Source organism: Dipteris shenzhenensis, chromosome 19, assembly GCF_047967505.1.
Source record: "Dipteris shenzhenensis isolate YYH24624 ecotype China chromosome 19, Dip_SZ_1.0, whole genome shotgun sequence".
NCBI classification, from domain to species: Eukaryota; Viridiplantae; Streptophyta; class Polypodiopsida; order Gleicheniales; family Dipteridaceae; genus Dipteris; species Dipteris shenzhenensis.
The window spans coordinates 41,206,801-41,229,200 of NC_141614.1; the positions used below are offsets into that span (position 1 = coordinate 41,206,801).

At 42.2% G+C, this 22,400-nt stretch overlaps 1 protein-coding gene across 1 annotated transcript; it reads right to left on the reverse strand.

Annotated features, from left to right (window-relative positions):
• Positions 1 to 230: 230 nt before the first annotated feature.
• Positions 231 to 1,306, reverse strand: LOC147890482 (putative long-chain-alcohol O-fatty-acyltransferase 6). The gene has a single exon (XM_087390973.1). The coding sequence runs from the start codon at positions 859 to 861 to the stop codon at positions 289 to 291; it is 573 nt and encodes a 190-aa protein (XP_087247099.1). The 5' UTR covers positions 862 to 1,306; the 3' UTR covers positions 231 to 288.
• Positions 1,307 to 22,400: the final 21,094 nt, after the last annotated feature.

The following is a 22,400-nucleotide window of genomic DNA, read 5'->3' on the forward strand; positions in this document are numbered from 1 at the left end:
AAAAACCTTAAACCCTAAGCACATTTGAAGCTCTTAAACTACTACTTGACAAAATAAACTAACTCCAAAACTGTAGACCTAAACCCAAGACGTCCCTTAGGACCCTTGAAGGGCCCAACAAACTGATAGCATAGCTGTATAGGCCTAGGTAGTTGAGATGAGTATGGTGTCTAGACTTTCGAGAGAGCTGCGATGTAAAACTGAGGTTCCTCTTGCGTTTCAATAAAGTCCAGTATGTCTTATTTTGCTGATGCATCAGTGATAGATCCGTCTGTTTCGCTGCATTTTTCAACGCTTACCGTCATAAAACAGGGAGATGACCGAGTTCTGGAACTGAATGTATTCTTCAACGGCCTTCACAGCTATTCCGGAGTCGACCACGGTAGGAAAGAATAGCCAGATGGCTGTCCCGTAAATAAAGCCCAGGGTGAACAATACCGACAGCACTGTTGGTATCTTGAAGGCATGCTGCGGTAGAAATCTTCTCAGTGCCACTTCCACAGAAGTGGCGAAGCCGTGCAATACAAAAAATGATGTCACCTGCCAAGTGGGCTGTGCTTTGGTGAGCTGACAGAAAATGAGTTCGTGGGCTAATCCGGAAACGAGAAATGTGAGCCAGATTGCCACTGCTCGAGCCCACAGCTTTGGTTTGAGGCGATCAACGTGTTTTGTTTTCCCGGGAGCCGATCTAACAACGGCCCCTCCGCCTGATAAAACTTCGAGAATCGGGTCGTACACAGTGGCCCGCAGTATGGTGACGACGGTCAAGTTCCAACGCTTTCCCCAGAAATCCGTCAAGGAAGAAGAGAGGAAAGGTTTGTTTGAGATCGGACGGATCTCAACCTTGAACAGCAAAAACATGAAGCAAGCGTAGATGGAGTGCTGGACTTGAAGAGCAAAGAAGATGATGGCACAGTGGAGGGCGGAGAGAACGTGGCGAGGGAGGAGGTGGGGGAAGGCGAGTGAGTTGAAGACGAGGATGGTGAAGGCGAGGTAACGAAGGAAGGAGAAGAAGGGGGAGGAGGGGGGAGCCGGAGAAGGCGAGGGGACGGTGAGGGGGAGGAGGAAGGAGGCGAGAAAGTGGGAGAAGTGGGAGAGGAGCCAGGGGGGGTGGTCGAGGAAGTGGTGGAAGCAGAGAAGGAAGAGCTTGGAGGGGCAAGTCCAGCAGAGGATGAAGGAGAGGATGCCACGAGCGTTAAGAGAATGGACGAGGAAGGGGAGGAGGAGGAAAGCAGGGAAGAATGGTGAGAGACAGAGAAAGCGGCGGATGCCTGGAGGGAGTCGCAAGGCCACGAAGAAGGCCACTGCTAAACAGCCCACAACGCCGCTGCTCGTCCCATACAACCACATCACCACACCATCACCACCCTTGTCCATCTTCAATCTCTGCTCACATCTTCCAACCCGTCAGCCCACTCCTATCTCACGGCCTCCTACATGGCACTTCCTCCCAGCCTTCCTGCTCGCGAACTCACGTGGGCCGCTTGCATACACACACACGTCACACTCACCCAATTTCAAAACATTCTCAACTCACACATTGACCAGTTCAAAATCTTGGTTGCCCACACTCATGGGCACACCCCACTCCAAGGATCCCACGCACATAGTAACAATGTCAACTAACTCCCCTTCTCTCCTTAGGGTGAACACTCAGTGTCTAAACACCCTTATTATGCCTAGGGTAAGCGGCCGGTACTACAGAGGGCTAACGTTTTAACACTAATCCATGGCGGAAATGGCCTTCCTAAAATTAGAATTCAGATTTGAAGTTATCGCAGTCATCGGGTCATAATAGGGAGTTAAATTTTATTTTCAAACTTTTCAAGAAAATTGTGGAAGATGAGTGCCAATGCTTGTCAGGTGAGGGCCAGTACTAAGGCATTCTGTGTCCAAAAAATGGTGAAAGGAGGGCTTGACACATCATCTTTTTCTATGAAGAGCATTAGGTAGCACCTACCTCCCTATTGGGGGGGTTGATAACATTTTAAAGGCACCCGCCTCTTTACTGGCCACTTTACCATACTCCACTCCACAATCTCCATTCCACTCGTTCCAAAACTTTTGTACTCTCAAGGATTCAACTCCCCAAAGTCATAGTCACATATTGATTTCCAACAATAATGAAAAAGGATTCAACTTCCCAAAGTCGCTCTCAAAAATTATAGTCACATATCGATTTCAAATAATAATGAAATATACTTTTGAGAAATAATGACGGGAGTCCTCTCGAGAGTACATTGTGTGCACTCTTGTTTTCTATTATCGATGTTTTTTATCAACATTTTTTATCAAATTTATGTAAAGGTTCTTGGATTCAATTCCCCTCTCCATCTTCAATCAATACTCGTGTCCAACGAGGATTCATTTTTTATTAGCACTTGCCTCCTTAGAGGTACTCCTTGTCCTTTACCATGTGTTGATTGTTTTGAAAGTCAAATAGACTTATGAGTCTCAAATGGAAATCCATTTTAATGTCAAGGCTAAAATTGCCTTTTAATAGCCAAACTCACTAAAAAAATCATGTGCTTTCTCAACAGCGCCCACTTTACCTCTATAGTAAGAGGCATTGTCACATGCCCTGCACTCCACAGTCTCCACTCCACTCCACTCATCCCAAAACTTTACTAGCTCTTCCAAAGATAAATTTTTTACTCTTGAAGATTCTCTCTCTCTAACGCAGAAGGGATAGGGAGAGTTGTGCAGGAGGGAGATGAGCATGATAGCACTGATGGGGGGGGAGGGGGAGGCATAAGGGGAGAGCAAAGGGGAAAGGGGGAAGGAGATGGGGAGGAGGGAAGTTGTAGGACAAAGGAGGAGGCAAGACAGAGAGCTCAACCAGGGGGGGTGAGAGGGTAACATGGGGGAAGGAAGAAGATAAAAATAGAGTGGAGATGGCCTCCTCTAGCAATGGCGGGGAGATAGGGTTTCTGCTACTTCAATTGCTGCCAAAGGCAATGGATTCGGTCATAGAGATCTAGGAGCACAAGGACCTATGAACAATTATGCTGTGGACACTATTAGTGAAGCTAATGTTGACTTGTAGGGAACTGGAGGAAGGACAGATAGATCGAATCTATCCCCTCCCCTCCAGGATTCACCTTACATCTGGAGAAAAGTGACATTCAGGAATTGAAGAGAAGTACGATTAAGGCTGATGCACTCAAAAAACTTTTGACAGAGTTCAAAGCTGACCCTAGACAACTTCCTCAATTTGAGTCAGGGAGAGAGTAGAATACAAAGGGCAACAAAAGACCATACATTTTCATCATCAAATTGGTGTCGCTTGTCCAATGGAGCTCTCGTGCTCATCGACGTGCACCAGAATGCAACGAAAGGGAAGCCCTTGCTGGAGGTGCGAGGGGATCCTATGTTGGTGTTGTCCAAGGAGGAAGCAAAAGCCTTTTTAAAGTTCCCCAGGTCCCGAAGCAAACGATTTGGGAATGCTCACTTTCCGAGCAAAAAAGTTATTCTAAAGTCCTAACCAAGAAGACACGGAACCTCCAAAGGAATGCTCGAAAAAGATGAAGCAAAATGCTCGACAAGATGGATCGTTAAGCAAAGGTAAGATCCGCATAGTAAAAGTCCACAATAGCATTCTAAAGGAGATATGACAAAATGGCTTTGCTCTTGTATAGTGATAGGATATATCCATGGCCCTCGACCCCTGGTAGTCTCTTTATTAGGGTGGGTTTGCAACTTTTGGACACGGAAGGGATTGAATGTCTCTAGCACCAGTTTCTTGCGTAATGGCTACATCGTTTTTCTCTTTGGAAAACCAGAAATGGTAGTGCAAAATCGTACTTGGATGATTAGGTATCAGCCTCTCTCTCTCTCTCCACCTATAGGATTCGTCTTTCAACCTTGACTCATCTCCCCCTTCGAAAGCCCCTATTTGGGCAGAGTTCCCTGATCTTCCTCTCTCGCTTTCCCCCCAAATTGATTCATTGTACGCCTCGCTTGGCCAGTTTCTAGGATTAGAAACTAAATGATTTTCAGCCCAGAGGTAATCCACAGGCCTGTGTCCTGGTTGACTTAGCTATTGACCCCCAAACACTATTCGAGTTCTTAATTAAGACTAATGTGAACTAATCCAAAATGTCATTTTCAAAAACAACCCGAATTCCTATTTTCTGTGTGGGCGTGGGGGGCACTTTATTAAAGATTTCCCAGCTAGAGCAAGTCAAAGAAAAGAAAAGGAGAACAATGAGGAACTTCATCAAGACCAACAACCAGAGTCAAAGGAAGAGAAAGGCGAAATGCAGGAGGAAAAACATGATGTCTAGGCAACTACGTAGAAGGAGAAAAGCAGCATAGACTAGGGGAAAAAAGATGAAGTCATTGTGGTCACCTATGATAAATGGAAGATAGTTCACGAGAGGAGGAAGCTTTTGTGGCCAATGTGCAAGATTTTGAAAGGCAATTAGCTCAATCTAAACATGCTAGCTTAGAAAGGGATGTGCGCCCTTGACTACTGTAAAAGGGAAGAAGACTATTTAGGGAGAAAGGAGGAGTCAGCAAGCAAAAACCTCTATTAACAAATAAAAAGACACTAGTCTAATGGAGAGGGAGAAAAGAAGGATGTCAAGAAGTTTTGCCATTTTCCATTAGTACAGCCCGGTTAACTTCAAGAAGAAGAGGAATAAGAATATCAACCAATAATGCAGAACCCCATGACCTTTTTAGAGTCTCTCCTTTGCCACTTCTAGTTAAGTTGTCCCACTAGAGAATCCTGACCATTGAACAAAACTAGAATAGGGAAGATTTGGTTCTTTTGTGCCCATCTAAATTCTTTGAGTGAGGGTGGTAGCTAGCCTCCCATCTAGGGAGAGTCACTCTCTCTAAGAGTTTCCTTCGTTCTTGTATTAGCATAAGAACAAATCTATTTAGCCTGTATCTTACATGAAGGATTTCATCTTCTATCCATCTATCCTAGTCTCTATTCCACAAGTCCCCCCAAACTCTGATGCCTTTTTTCTTGAGTCTAATGGATCCTTCTGGAGAAGCATCCCTCAAATGGTTGTTGTTGCTCCATATTATCAAGAACCAAATGGAGTCTAGGCTACAGAAAGTACGAGTCTTCCTAAGAAAGCCTTTCCAAACTAGATATGGCTTTAGAGATTCTCAAGCCTTCCACATACCCTTGCACAACTCAGATCCTTTAACTATGCATGGTTCCTTTCCAAACAAATCTGTGCCTAAAGCAAGATGTTTCCAATGCTTGCATCTAAGGATTTTCACTCTGAGATATTCCTACGAATGGCCCATGTCAAACTTGGGTTTTGGTAAGCTTTTAGAATCCATTGGACCATGAATCTGGCCAAAGACTTTGCAATATCCGCTATACCTAGGCCCCCAATGGCTTTGGGAAGTGTACACACTTGCCACCGGAAATTGTTTTTTTTTTTGTCCTAGATCTACCCGAGAGAAAAGTTAAAGAGGTTATTGATCTACTGATCAAAGCTCTTCTTTGATGGGAATCCACAGGATATAAAGTAGATTAAAGAAGGGTAAATGTAGTGATTGAGGACAAACTTTATTTTGGCTAGGGTCGATTGAAGACCTTGCCATCTTCTAATTTTGGTGTTGATTTTGTCAAGATCCCACTCCCTTCTATCTTTATTTGTGCATATAAATCCCATAGGAATCCTAAGCATCCTGAAAATTTCCCCTTCCTTTATCATCTTGCACCCTGTTAAAACCTGGGGTGGAGGGCTCGTGGTGCCAAAAATTCTCATCTTTTCATGGTTGACATTGGAACCATAAGTACATCAAAAATCCTCTAGGCATCTTAGAGTGTGTCAGATCTTTGTTCAAAAAATGTGTGTCAAATCTTGCCACATTTTTTTGCTTACCTTACGACATAAGTTTCTAGCCGTGGGCTTTTCTATGGTGATTATCTCTAGTTCTCCTAGAAGGATTTGAAAATGAGAAGTTGTTGTTTTTAAGAAGGAGAAGAACATGATGACACTAGCCTATTCCAGAGGGCTACAACACTACTGGAGCATCTTCATCAATGGTGGGATGAAGCTATAAAAGGTGCAATGGAATTTTGCAAGTCACATTGGGATTACACGAGAGAGAGAGAGAGAGAGAGAGAGAGAGAGAGAGAGAGAGAGGGCCAAGGGGGGGAGAGGGGGGGAGAGGGGGAGAGAGAGAGAGAGATGTTTGCATTATCCAATGTCTTGTGGAATTGTATCAAACAACTCATTAAGAGGTGTTTGCATTATCCAATATCTTGTGGAATCATATCAAACAACTCATATGTCGAGTAGCCGTTTAATATGACAAGAGTGTAGGATTAGTAGTTGGGAGGATGTTCACAACTATATAGCAATCCAGTAACAAATGCCAGCAAGATTGTTCTCCAACTACATTAGAGCCATATTTTCACATTGCATTGTGAAAATTATAGAGATGAAGAGCTTATAAGCCCCTTACAAGTGGGAGTGGTCTTCCCAAAAATTAGCTTTAAAATGCTTCAAGATCTGTTGCAAATTATGCTCCCACTCATGCCCCCACGTATTCTATGTGTACTTGTAAGGGCTTTTGTTATTGGATGAATGAGGTGGGCAGGTGAGTATTATGTCTAGTGAGGAGGGGGCAGGAGTGGTATTCAAAAAAAGAATAATTCTAAATTGGCTTCCTTATGTACCTCTATTATAGACATCTCTATTGCAATGTATTACTTGATTGCTAATTGCATGGCACACTAGCAATTTTCATAGCTAAATAGTTTCTTGAAGTGGTACTTGTTTTTGTTTGGCATAAGAGGCAACACCTAGTGTTGGTTAAGATTTGCAATATCATAATGCAACTTATGGACCAATATTTACGTTTCATAGATATGTGACCTACTATACCAAGCATAATAAAGTTGTGGTTTGAAATCTCCCTATCTTTTTTTACCAACTTGGTAATTGGAGCTAGAACGTGAGTTCATTTTGGAATCCATTCAAGTCATGCTCTAATAGAGTAGATTTTAATTCAGCACTTTACCAGTTGCAAGCATAAGCCTGCCTTCCTTTAGAGGGATTTATATAGGTGGCCATGGCTCCAACTCCCACACGTAAGTGGAGAGTAGGGAGTTATACTTATAGATTTATGGGGAGAATGTTGAGTGTTAAAGAAGTTGCTACGATGACAACCTTGGTCAACATGATCTAACGAGTTGGATATTGATCAAATCAAAATCCTGTCTTGAACTAGAAAGAATCTTTCAAAAATGCCTAACTCTTGACCCATGTATGTTTAGGATCAGATTGAGCTTTCCTACAATAGTTTATTCCCCATACCTCCAACAAGGAGTGAGAATTTTTGCACGACAGACCTTCTATTCACTCTAAAATGCCAATGGATGTTAAACCCATCCAATGCTAAAGATACTTGCGTATTTAACCAACACATGGACAATCATTTATCTTACTTTTCAGACCTTGCAAAATGCGATTCACTTTCCTACTTTTGTTGGAATCACTTAGAATGGATTGTCGAAAGTTACAAAGCACCACCATTGCATAAGACACCAAAATAAATGTCAAGTAGAAAGGATGATTCCAAATATTATGGCTCTAATTATTGAAGATGTAATAACATGTGGTGTGGAATGGGATGCGGTTAGGCTTGGAACATGACCACACGAATCCTTTACAGGATTTGGTTGTAGAAGAGAGAAATCACAACCTCTGGAACCGTAAGAGGTGGCAATATAGGAGCATACAATGAGGCTATGTATTCTTGCAATGACCTCATAGACATGCCAAACATTTTTAAAAAAAGAGTGAATGTGGAAGATTGTAAGGGACATTGCATTGAAGAAGAGTAATCACTCAGAGCCTTTGAAGGATTCCACAAATTTACAAATAATAGAGATCTTGATTTAATGGAATCAATAGCTACTATAGGCCTTGGAAGAGCTGTAGTGAGTTGCCCTAGTACAGTCATTGCATCCACTTTCTCTTGTGGTTATAAGGGCTCAATTGCTTGAACCTAAGAAATGCCTCAATGAATAAAACTTGAAATGACATGTGTTCCATGAAAATCAAAATGGTAGCACCTCTTTGCATTTTGATGCTATGTCATTGACCTTCATTTTCCTCCATTTGAGTATATAGTCATATAGATGACTTGTCCAAAAATCATGATCATATATCACTACATAGTCAACCATGGGTCAAACTTGATGGCAATAATCCCATAGTGACTTGGAAAAAATTATCCTCTTATGATCATGAAAAGAATAGAGAAAGGATAATGGTTTACAAGATTGAAGGCCAAAAAATGATTAATCTTAGTGGGAACATGCTAAGAAGCTACCAAAGCCATGTAGAATTGTGTTGGCCAATTGGAATGGCAAGAGGAAGAAAACACAGTTAAAGAAAACTTTAAACTCCACCCCAAGCCATCGATACCATACTTCTTAGGGTCTAAATAATGGAAAAATCTTGTATGCTTCTCCATTTTTCCAATTGGAGGATGCGAGTAAATAATCGAGCTCAAAAGCGCTAGACACTACTACAATTAGCCCCTATTTTGACACCATTCATTGATGCTTATTATTGAATTTTTCAATGAAAATGACATAGGATATTAGTGCCAAAATGATGTTACATCCCAATTTTCATCAAAATTTGTGTTGATATAAACGTTAAATTTACTACAGTTTATTCTAGAAGCATCGGGATTAACGTCAATATTTGCATTAGTGAAGCTTCCATATAAAAACTCTACATTAAAAAAAGTGTTGATAACCTTTGAACTGGACAACGTGGGGTTTTACCCTACACCTTGCAATAATGAAATCAAATATAAATGTTTTCACAACCACTAAAAATACTTTATATCAATGTTTTCCTTTGCTCTAATCAATTGAAGCCTCATTGGACTATTCTTCATGAGCGCCACTGAAATCCAAGGTCAAGACACCAATATAAGAAAATGATTACTTGCCTGTGGTGCATGAGTATAACAAATGTGTTAGTAAGTTCATCCCAAATTTTTGTTGAATCGATGTCAAAAAATCCACTTGGATAGCTTGAGCACCTTTGCAGATGACTTTGCACCATTTCATATCAAGTATAAAGACTTGGATTTTTTTAAATTTCACTTGCAAAATGTCTTGTATGTTCCCACATAACCCATTTTACTTGTGATGAGATCTGTATCCCTTGCATTGGCTCCACTATCTTGCAAAAATTTAGCCATAACTCCTCCATCAAATGTGTTGCACTTTACATCAATTTTTCTATACTCGGTAGTGACTACCATATGTCCACATTGAGCTAAATAAATAGTACTTTAGAGGTAGTCGATTCTCCGTAGCATATACATAAATTTATAAATGAATATAAATAAAAACAATAGGATTATATTATGTTAAGATCACAACCTTGTGCAAATTCCTCCTCCCTATTTGTCACAATGTCCCCTCTCCACTGGCACCTTCAAGAGTGCCTTCTAACCAATCGATGTGCATTTAGTAGGCATTTTTTATAACTCCAAGAGATAATTCCTACCTCTAATGGTCCTTTTGCCATGGTTTTTTATCCTCCTCTCTTTTAGCTCTTTCTTCTTCATATTGTTTGATCCATTTCTCCATTTCTCTACAATAGTAAAGATAAAAGGTGTTCACTTTGAGTTGCAAGGGGACACTCATTTTCATTTTCTTTCCTTTCCCTTGTCTGATCTCTCCTACAACCCGTGGATCGTTGCTATCATCCAAAAGTCTTCAACGTACATAATAGACCCTCCAACATACCTTAAAAATACACTGAGATTATTGATGGCATCTAACACATCTTTAGTACTACATCCCTACAAAGCAAGTGGAAGTACATACTATAGTAACAATAATGTGTCAATAAATTCAAATAAGAGATTAAAAATGTTTTGAAATGAAGTGGAAATAATGCCACCTTTATCATTTTGTGCCAATCATACAACTTCAGACCACTTAGTTTTCCATTCAAAGTAAAGGCACCCTTTAAGCTATGCATGTACTCAGATGGGGTTTTCATATCCATGGTAACACTCTTCACCCAGGTCCCATGGTGCATTTGGTAAAATCACCTTGCTTGCATGGTTTTGTTTTGACCAGAAGGCTCTTTTGGTTCATATCATTCTCAAGTCCTCTCATGCTTTTGGGATATCTCTATCCCTAATCATATGCTTCTAAATATTTTTTGTCACACTTTTGAATATATACATTGGGTACAATAGACATTTTACTTTATATTGCCTCCAATAAGGAAGAATGCACAATATAGAAAGATGTTGCATGCCGGATGGAGGTATTTTGACTTTTGGATCATGCCAAAGTTGCTACCAATCTCTGAATCTCATGAGAAGGAATAGGAGCTAGTTCTAGCTCACCAAAGGATGGACCCAGTATATGAATGGTCCATAGAAAGAGACCGTCTGTGCTTCTCATGACCTACAAGCCATTCCATAAAATTTGCAACTAATTTCCAAAGGGGCTAGATACACATCCATGTTATTTACCTTATCCTTGCCTGGCACAATGAGTGCAAACATTAGATGACCCTTATTTATGGTTAGCCGTGGTGGAGGAATATTGCATATTGTGATTACCAATGGCCGTGTGGACCATGATCTAGATATTTAACACCATTCATAGCCAATCCAAGACACAAATGCTGAGGCTCAAGCCCCCAAACTTTGGCCACTTCTTTTCTATGTGTCTCCAAGCCTTTCCATCCACAAGGATCCTTAATGCTCCTTTCATGGAATGGTTGCGAGAATGCCAATCCATAAGTCAAGCTAATGATCCGCAACAAAACTAGTGCAAGATTCATGGGCATGTATCATCGTACCTTTCTCAAAATCTATCTCCTTGTGTGTCTTAACTTTATCAAGATGCATAGCATTGTAAACAAGTTCTAGAGTGCTTGTGCATTCCTCTGTGAAGGATGCAATCATTTGGACATGCATGGATTGACTTGTAATCCATTTCTAATGATGTAAGCATTTTCTTTGTCATTTCTTGAGTCAGGGATTGTATTCCTTTTTGAAATCATGTTTGAAGTAAATGGGACATTGATCTTTTCAATGAATTTAAAGCACCAAATTTAAAGTACATGTAATGAAACTATTCATTTGAGTAACTGAGAACTCCTACTATTGAAAGAGGATGAAAAGCTAGTGTCTAACCATTCATAAGTTGCTTGTAAATTCAAGATTAGAAGAATAGTTTCAAGATAAGATTTTCTTGCCCATTCATATAACATGGTGCTTTCTTCACATATCATAAGCTCTCCTCCTTAGGACTCATGTTATGGTTGGGGCTGGGTCCTCCCTAATCTCTTTGACATCTTGTCTCTTTCATCTTGGGTTGAAGGAGGATCAAAGTAAGTGCTTATCATGTCCTACATTATTTCTTCCTCATTTAGTGCATCCTCCTCTTCAATGCTTCGATTATGTTTCTATTTCAACTCGCGATCTTCCCTTAAAGCATTTCAACATCCTTGGGTCAACAATGACTCACGAATGATTATACAATGTGTATGCTCTCGAAAAAGCACAGCCACAGCAACTCAGGCAGTCTACTAGGGAAAATAGGCCTCCAGCCAAATTGACATATGATTAGAAAGGCAAAGCAATTCACGTTGAAACCACCAACTATGCATTTATGACTACCATCATGGCTACTAAAGAGCTAGTGTACTCCGAAGATGTAGTAGACAAGCGAATGGAAAACTGCTATGGATGAAGAAATGGATGCTTTGTACAAGAATAATACTTGGGAATTATGCGACCTTCCACCAGGAAAGAAAGCCATAGCAAACAAATGGGTATACAAAGTGAAGCACAATCTAGATGGAAGCATTCAAAGATACAAAGCCAGACTAGTTGCAAAAGGATTTGCATAGCAATATGGTCAAGATTATGATGAGACCTATGCTCTAGTAGCAAAGATGGAGTCCATACAGTTCTTAATATCACTAGCGACACTCAACAGATGGAATGTGTATCAGTTCGATGTCAAGAATGCATTTCTCAATAGTTACCTAGATGAGGAAGTCTACATGCAACAACCAACGTGTTATGTTGAACCAGGAAAGGAGAATTAGGTTTTCCATCTTAAGAAAGGTCTCTACGGCTTAAAGCAAGCACCCCAGAAGTTGGTACAGTAGAATTGACAATTATTTTGTTGATCTAGAGATTGGGATACATGAAGTTCAATGCAAATCATACTCTCTACTACAAAGTTCAAGGGGAAGACATTACTATTGCACTTTTGTACGTAGATGATCTGATTGTGACCAAAAGCAAGGATAGCTTCATCAAAAAGTTGAAACAAGACTTATCTGCAGAGTTTGACTTGAAAGATTGAACATGAAAGATCTTGGACTTATGCACTATTGTCTTGGAATTGAGTTCTGGAGAGATTCAGATAGCACCTTCATGAGTTAGCTCAAATATGTTGACAGCCTCCTGAAGAAGTTTCATATGGAAGATTGCAAGGTTGCAGCCACTCCCATGGAACAGAGTTTAAAACTTACTAAAGATTCACAGAAGCCTATAGTCAATGATAGGTACTACAGGCAGCTCATCGGATCTCTTATATATCTAACTATCATACAGCCATATATTTGTTATGTAGTAAGCTCACTTGCACAGTTTATGGCAAATCCAAAACAATCTCATAGGAATACAGCCCATTTTTCCTTGGTCAAGTTGCTATATCATGGTTGTCAAACAAACAACCAAGTATTTCTTTGTCTTCAATTGAAGCAGAATATAGAGCACTCACTACAGGTGCACGTGAGGCTATATGGCTCATAAGACTATTGTCAAAAATAGATTACTTTGATGAATCAAAGCCAACAACAATATACTATGATAATCAATCGGCTCAAGCATTAGCCAAGAATCTAGTATATCACTCCAAGACAAAGCACATTGACATCAGAGAACACTTCATCAGAGAAATAGTGTTATTTGGTGACATCATACTACAGCATTGTGATAGCAAAGAGAATGTTGCAGACATCTTTAACAAACCACTCGATAAAGAGCTTTTTGAGAAACACTGACAAGATCTTGGTTTGACGTAGAGGAAGGACATTCCCATTAAAGTGGTATGATGGAATGTAATGCTCAATTCTACTTCGGTTCCCCAGAATCGTTATCTTGAGGGAAAGCCTACTTCATGATGTTGATCTTGAGGGAAGGTGTTGAGAGACCACACTCAACATCATGTGATTTCATGTGCATAGCACTAACACATATAGAGTGCTATTAAAAAAAGGGTTAGATGCCCTAACCCTAACCCTAAATGGGTTTGTATATATTCTACATTTACATTTAGTCATTTTTGGTGTGCTCTCTAACTGTTCCCTCTCTCCTCATCTCCACTCTTCTCCTCTCCCCTCTTCATATTTTGTCAAGAGAAGTATCTATGTCTTTCGGAGGCCTTGTGGGCCTTGAGATCAAGAGCAATCATAAAAGTAACCCTTACCAGCCACTGTGGGCTGAAGCAAAGGGCTCACTAAGGCCCTTTGCAAAGTACTACACACTATCCTAAAAGCTAAAACAAATGTAAAAAAAGGCTAGTACTTACACTCAATATCAAAACACGTAGCCTGGGCTCTCCTATGTGTTGCAAAAATATCTCATATGTATGGTTGGCAGGTCATCTCTCTAGGCAATGGTGGGGGTCTACATGATCTTTGTATCCGACAGGCCATGTCAATAGTGACCCCTCTAGTTAGGAAATCCCCTCTGAAGATGTGCATGCTCTGGTCTATCTCTATGTCTCTCGATGTCGTCATCTCATCCCATTGACACACTCAGCCCTGATATCATCTATCTCCTTCTCGTTAACTCCGCGATGTCCAAGGGTAGACTCAAAAGTGTAAAACACTATAACATGTCATTGGGCTGGATCTGGCTCGATTGCAAAAGCTGTCTCCTCTCTTGTTCTCTAATGCGGCACATCAGGGTCTCTTTATGTCGTCGCATCTCCATCAAATAGAGACCAACACTGTGTTAAATTACACGGTGCAGCGAAATAAAAACTGAACAAAGAATAGAGAGTACATAGAAAACTAGAGATGAACAAAATTTTCCTTCAATACTGATGTAGTATAGATGATGGCTCTGTCCACCTATGTGCTCCCACAGTGGAGCTTAGATGGCAATCTAAACAAATACTAGGTAAAGAGCTACTAGCTGGAAGATCTGATTTGACCTGAACTGATCTAATACAATGGACTGGGGAGGTCGCCTCTTTATAGCTATGAGGGCAGTAGTTGGATCAACGTAGTCGGTGGAGTCGACCAGTCGACCTAGTCGGTGGTGGTGACCAGTCAACCTAGTCAGTGGAACTGACTAGTCATCCATGGAATATTAAAGGAATATTTCCTATACCATTGCCTCGGGGGCTCACGCCCCCGAACCTTGCCAAGGGGGCCGCTAGCCTCCCTGGGACCCCTCAGCTGGGGGCCAGCTAGCCCCCAAGCCCCAGCAAGAATAAGGGGCTCCCACACAATCACCTTTCTACCATCAACGGTCTCATTGATAGGCCTCATCTGACATGCAAGTCACGATCCATCTAGTGTCTCGGGCTCACACATGGCTTCTCCTCATATGGGGGCCTTACAACTTGAGCACCTTGGACCACTGGTGGTTGCCAGGAGGGTGGGGCATTGAGCATATCTAACACCCCCCCTCAATGTAACTACCTTCTCGGCCCAATGCCAAGTCTCTGAAGATGACCCTGGAGCTGATCCGAGTGCCTTGGTGAAGATATCTATTCCATTTTGCTCTGTTGGATAGTAGACCAATTCCACTATCCCATCCTCAATCAAATCACGCACATAGTGATACTAAATCTCTACATGTTTTGTGCGCGCATGAAATACTAGATTTTTAGCAATGGCCATGCAACTTTGATTGTCGCAGCTCAGCACAGTTGTCTCATCCTCTTGCACTCCCATGTGCCATAAGATCCTCCTCAACTAGACTGCTTCACATGCAGCAAAACATGCTGCCTTGTACTCAACCTCGGTAGAAGACAATGCCACTGTTGGTTGTTTCCTACTAATCCAAGAGAAGATACTTGAACCTAAAGAGAAACAATATCCAGAAATTTATTTCCTGGAATCAACATCTCTAGCATCTGAGTCACAATGACCAAGTGCCCGTACCATAGGTGATGCCATAATGAAGAGTGCCCTTCACATACCTGAGCACCTGCATCCCTGCATTCCAATGATTCTCTCGAGGCTTATTGGAGAACCTACTCAAAACGCCAACAACAAAACTAATGTCCGGTCTGGTGTTGCACAGATAGATGAGACTGTCGACCAACTTCCTATACCTCCCGATGTCTGCTAGTAGTGAGGCATCCTCCATAGCATATTTTTGCTGAGAGATGAAGATCTTGCCTAGCTCTTGCCAGACTTCAATCCCCAAACAGTAGTGCATTAAGCCTAAGTCTGTCATCTCAAACTCAGTGCTCAACGCCTTTCTTGTATGCTGGATCATGACTTCATAGTCACCTATAACAAGGAGATCATCCACATATAGAACAATAATAGTAGATTTTCCACCTTTCCTATACACATACAAGTTAGCATCTGAGGCACATCTTTTGAAGTTTAATTTATGAAAGAATTTGTCTATCCATTGGTACCATGCTCTTGGGGCCTATTTCAGCCCGTACAGAGCCTTCTTCAGCTTACATACCTTGTTCTCAGAATGGGGGGCCTCAAACCTAGGTGGCTGAGCCATGTACACCTCCTCCTTCAGGTCACCATTCAAGAATGTTGATTTAACATCCATTTGATAAACTGGCCACTTTTTTTGAGCAGCCACCGATAGTACTGTGCGAATAGTGGTCATTCTGGCAGTCGGAGCGAAAGATTCCTAAAAATCAAACCCTTCAACCTGTGAAAATCCTTGTGCAACCAATCTGGCTTTGTACTTTTCCAAAGTCCCATCGGCCTTGTACTTTACCTTCCAAACCCACTTGGTGCCAATAACCTTTTTGTTAGGTGGTTGATCTACCAGCTCCCAAGTTTCATTCTTCATGATGCTGTCATATTCTACTTGCATAGCATTTTTCCAATCTCGGTTTGCAAGTGCTTCCTCCAAACTCACAGGCTTCTTTACTTCTACAATAATCTCAGCCATCAAGGCCATATTGACTATGTGAGCAGAAGCCCTCCTTTGCTCCTCGATTCTCTGAGACCACCTTGGTCCATCTGCATGCTACTCAACAGACATAGGCATCTGGTTATTATGGTCGTAGAGCTGCCTTATCCATTGTGGCAATGGCTTTTTTGGTTGTGTAACAATAGGTTGGTGACTTATACCTTCATCATCTGATATTTCCTCCTCCTTTATAGCCCCTGGGACATGTCCATAGTGAATTACCTCTTCACTTGATGATAAAGTGAAGAGCTCTTCTCTACCTCCACTGCATGTGGCTGCTCCCTGAACACCACATCGTGGCTTACTTTGATTTTCTTTGCCTCTCGGTCATACAACTTATAGGCTTTCTTCTCATCACAATAGCCTAAGAAGATACATTTGGTGCTTTTTGGTTGTAGCTTGTTTCTCTCTTTGTCTAGTACATGCACATAACATTCACACCCAACCATTCTGAAGTGGGAGATAGATGGCTTCTTGCTATTGTAAGCCTCATTGGTGTTTTACCTTTGAGTACCTTTGTATAGCTGCGATTAAGCATGTAAACCGCAGTATTGACAGCCTTAGCCCAAAAATGGTTTGGCAGTCCAGCACCTTTCAACATACACCTCCCCATCTCCACAGTGGTCCGCATTCGGTGTTCAACAACCGAATTTTGCTGAGGCATATGTGGTGTCATTGTTTGTTGCTTGATCCCTTTGCTCATGCAAAAATGTCCAAACTCTGTAGAAACAAATTCACCACCACCATCTGATCTGATTTTCTTCACTTTTCTCCCTGTTTCATTTTCAACAAGCTGTAGCCATTCTTTCAATTTACCAAAAGCTTGAGCCTTGCCTCGAACTCTTCAATTTTGCACATATGCTACATATTCCCATTTTAATCTTCCTACCAAGTGTAGTTCATACCATCTAGCTGGTGGGCGAATCCTCAATGCCTGGATTGTTGGTGCAGTAGCAGCTGCTGAACTCGAGCTACTTCCTATTGAGCCGCTTCCTATTGCCATCAATCCGTATGCTATTCAAGCCCTCACCTCTCTTCTATTCTTCCATCCTTAGAGCCGCCTGGGCTCTGATACCATGTTAAATTACACAGTGCAGCGGAATAGAAACTGATCAAAGAATAGAGAGTACACAGCAAACTAGAGATGAACAAAATTTTCCTTCAATACTGATGTAGTACAGATGATGGCTCCGTCCACCTATGTGCTCCATAGTGGAGCTTAAATGGCGATCTAGACAGATACTAGGTGAAGAGCTACTAGCTAGAAGATCTAATCTGATCCGATCTAATAAAATGGACTGGGGATGTCAACCTAGTCGGTGGAACCGACTAGTCGTCCATGGAATATTCAAGAAATATTCCCTATACCATCGCCTCGAGGGCTCACGTCCCCAAACCCCCACCAGAGGGGCCGCTGGCCCCCCTGGGACCCCCCAACTGGGGGCCAGCTGGCCCCCGAGCCTCAGCAAGAATAAGGGGCTCCCACACAATCACCTTTCTACCATCAACGGTCTCATTGATAGACCTCATCTGACATGCAAGTCACGATCCATCTAGTGTCCCGAGCTCAGACATGGCTTCTCCTCATATGAGGCCCTTACAACTTGAGCACCTTGGACCACTGGTGGTTGCCAGGAGGGTGGGGCATTGAGCATATCTAACACCCCCCCTCAATGTCCACCCATAGGTGAACTACCTTCTTGGCCCAATGCCGAGTCTCTAAAGATGACCCTGGAGTTGATCCGAGTGCCTTGGTGAAGATAATTGCTTTTGCTCTGTTGGATAGTAGACCAATTCCACTATCCCGTCTGTTGAGATATCAAGCTCTACCCCCGATATATCTCCTGGATGACTATCATTTATGTCACCGCCTATGTTAGTTGTACTCGTGGTGTAGTTAGACTACCACGTATGTTTTTGGTTTGGGTTCACATATGAACCACGTATTCTAGGTTTTGACATATAGGGTATTTCCCTCTTCTATTGTATTGTTGTTGTGTGCAAAAGTGAAGAAAGGCTTCACCCTCCAACCTTGTGTCCTCTCTCTTTTGTGTGTTGTGAAGAAAGCTGAACTTGAGTCTCCTATCTCTCTCCCTTATTCTTTACATGGTATCAGAGCCTTGTTCGTGGTAAGGAGCTCAAGAAAGCAAGCCAAGTTTGTGGTGTCCTGGTAAGAGGACCAGTGTTGCTTTCCCATTTCGAGTTTGGGAGCAAATCTCTGCAGGTAGCACAGCCAGAAGTGCAGGAGTGCACTGTTTCAGATTGAGAGGCCCTTTGCAGTGTGGCGAGAGCACAGTATATTTATTTGATTGACTTTATTTTTTTGATTTGAGGCCATTTCGGGGCCCGTTTTGAAGGCGGAAGTTCTTCACAGGCACTCAGAAAAAGGCCCTGTTTTTGCTGTGCGACCACCGCGCGGCTAGTCGGTGGAAAGGTGCCACAGAAATTGCATCGTATGCCTGTGTGCAGAGATATTGGGAGTTGCAAATTCATGCCTATTGCCTGTTGATGCAAAATCGTCACTAGGAAGTGACTGTGTGGTGAAATACCACTTTCGTCAGTGTTGCAGATCTGCCCCTATGAGGCTTTTCGCAGAAGTTTTGCTAGTTGCCCTTGTGAGGCATTTGCAGTGTTTACAGGTTGCTGCTGCAATTCGTGATTTGTAAAATGTCTGAGAATCTGTCTACCATTGTCAGTGAGAAGCTTGACAAGAACAACTTCCAAGCATGGAAGTTCAGGATGACAAACTTCCTTATGGGAAAGGGAGTTTGGGATTACATCAGTGGTGAAACTGCAGAACCAGTTTTGGGTACTGCTCCCACTCCTGCTGAATTGAAGGCCTTTAAAGAATGGCATGAAAAAGCCAGAAAATGCCTGTATTGGCTGTCTGTTAGCATTTCAGATTCTATGATTGTGCATATACAGGATGTAGAGACGCCTACGGAGGCATGGGATACATTGGTGAAGCTGTATAGCACAAATACCAAAGCACGAAAGATGCAGCTAAAGCAGGAGTTGCACAATGTGCAAAGGAAAAATCTGAATATAAATGAGTATTCCCTGAAGGTGAAAGGCCTTGCAGATTCTCTTGCCTCCATTGGAGCACCTGTTGATGATGAGGACTTAGTGTCCGTGACCTTGAATGGTCTTGGGAAAGATTATGCACAGTTTCGGACATCCATTGGAGTCCGTGAAACATTTCCTGATCTTCAGGAACTTATTGCTCTCTTGCTGAGTGAAGAGCAAAGGAATGGTGGTTCAGCCACCTCAACTTCTCAAGAGACTGCTTTCTACTCGAATACAGGTAGAGGCAGGGGTAGAGGAAGAGGCCGTTTTGGTGGCCGTGCAGGAAATCAGAACCAACAGCAACAACAGGAAAACCAGTCCTATGGAGGAGGACGTGGTAGTTCTAGAGGCAGGGGGAGCCAAAGAGGCCATGGTTCATGGCAAAGGAACCAGCAAGTAAATAGCAGCACAAAATGCTATTATTGTGGAAAGCCTGGATACAAAGAGAATACATGCTATAAAAAATAGAATGACATCAAAAGTGGGAAGTTGCAGCAAAGCAACTATGCATCATCAAGTGGGCATGGTGACGACAGAAATGAGCACCTTTTTGTGATGCAGCATATGGTTAACTCCATGTCAGAAGATGCTGCAGCTTGCAATGATGTTTGGTATGTTGATTCAGGTGCCTCTAACCACATAACCAGTCATGGTGAGTGGTTTCATGATGTTAGAAATTTGGATAAGCCAGGTTATGTTGAAACAGGTGATGATACTACGCACCCAATTACGTAGGTTGGTAAAGTGCCATTGGCTATGCAAGATGGCAAAACGAAGTACTTGGCAGATGTACTTCATGTTCCAAAAGTCACTAAGAACCTGGTTTCAGTTGGCCAGATGGTTGAGCAAGGTCTGCAGGTTAGATTTAATCCTGATGGATGCTTTGTTGAGGACTTGAAAAATAAGTGCCGCTTGGTTGCGAAAGGCAACAAAAATGGCAGAATGTTCACCTTGGATGTTGATATGCCTGAGGTGAAAGCTGCTATGTTTGCGCATGGGAGAGGTGTCATTGCAGATATTGAGATATGGCACAAGCGCATTGGGCACGTGAATATACAAAGGCTGAAATCTATGCAAACAAAAAACATTGTTGCAGGTTTGCCTAAATTCAGAGTTGAGGGAATGCAAAAGGTATGTGAAGCATGCCAAATGGGTAAGCAAGCCAGACATGTATTTCCCAAAAATGCTAAGGTGAGCAGAAGACCTTTGGAAGTGATCCATTCAGATGTTTGGACAACCAAAGCTGCTTCTATTGGTGGATGCCATTATTATGTGACGTTTATTGATGACTACACTAGGAAGGTGTGGATTTATTTTATGAAGCACAAAAGTGAAGTGTTCAGCCATTTCAAGGCTTTTAAGGCCATGGTTGAAAAAGAGAAAGGTGTGCATATTAAAGTGCTAAGATCTGATGGAGGGGGAGAGTACTTTTCAGAAGAATTTTGTGAATATCTGAAAGAACAGGGAATTCAAAGGAAGTACTCATGCAGGTCTACCCCTCAGCAGAATGGGGTTGCAGAAAGGAAGAACAGGCATATTGCAGAAGTAGGACGGGCGATCCTAAATGAGAAAAACATGCCTGATTATTTTTGGGCTGAAGCAATAGCAACTGCTGTTTATATTATGAATAGAACCCCCACTGCAGCTGTCCATGGCATGACGCCTGAAGAAATGTATATAGGCCAAAAACCAGATATTTCTCACTTGAAGGTATTTGGTTGCATAGCTTATGTTCATGTTCCTGATGAGAAGAGAACAAAGCTGGATCCAAAGGCAGAAAAATGCATCTTTATTGGATATGCTCTGCACCAGAAAGGGTATCGCTGTTATAACCCTTCCACCCGCAAAATGCAAGTGAGCAGAGATGTTGTTTTTGATGAAATAAGCAGCTGGTATGCACCAACTGTTATGGTAGGAGATGCAGATGCAGGAAATGGGAATGCTACAATAAATCCAGAGCAGCAATCTCAAGCCTTGAGTGGACCCAGAGAGTCCTCTACTAGTGGATCTAATGCATGGACAGGGAGATTGAGATCTAGTGAATCGTCACATGGCAGCCCTGATAGTGTTGTGCAGGTATCACATAAGGGAAAAGAAAAAGTAGACCATGCTCCAGTGTTTGATGTGTCTACTGGTAGCTCTCATGTTGATGGAGAGTCAAGCGGCTCTGAAATGAGCCTTGATGAGGAACTTGGGATTCCTTCTGTTGTTACACCTGGTGCAAGGAAAAGCAAGCATGATTTAGAGATGCCTGCAACTGATCCAGTTGTACGGAGGTCCACTCGTATTAAGTATCCAGTTGACAGGCTGAGATATGATGGGTATACAGCACATCACTATGCTTATATGGTCAAGGTTCTAGAGGAGCCAGAGCCCACATGTTTTGAGGATGCAGCAGGGCATAAAAATTGGGAAGCAGCTATGGATGAAGAGATGGCTGCCTTGGATGCAAACCACACTTGGGATTTGATGCCTTTGCCTCATGATAAGAAGGCTATTGGCTGCAAGTGGGTTTACAAAGTAAAGCACAACGCTGATGGGTCTGTTAGCAGGTACAAGGCAAGATTGGTTGCCAAAGGTTTTGCACAGACATATGGAATTGACTATGAGGAAACTTTCAGCCCAGTTGCAAGGATGGCAACCGTGAGAGCAGTAATTGCTATGGCTGTTGCAAAGGGATGGTCTTTGCATCAGATGGATGTGAAAAATGCCTTCTTGCATGGTGATTTGCAGGAAGAGGTTTATATGATGCAGCCAGAAGGTTATGAGGATAATTCACACCCCGATTTTGTATGCAGGTTGCGCAAAGCCTTGTATGGCTTAAAACAGGCGCCGAGGGCATGGTCAGACAAGATAGGGCAATATCTTGTCACTATTGGATTTCAGATTTCCAATTCAGATTTTTCACTTTATGTGAAAAGGACAAACAGAGGGACTGTGCTTGTAGTCATCTATGTTGATGACTTGATTATTACAGGTGATAGTGATGCAGACATTAATGAAGTGAAGCTGCTGTTGAAGCAAAAATTTGAGATGAAGGATTTGGGAGAGCTGCGTTACTTCTTGGGCATTGAGGTTATTAGATCCCCGAGTGGGATATGGCTGTTGCAAAGGCAATATGATTTGGACATGCTGTCCAAATATGGGATGACAGG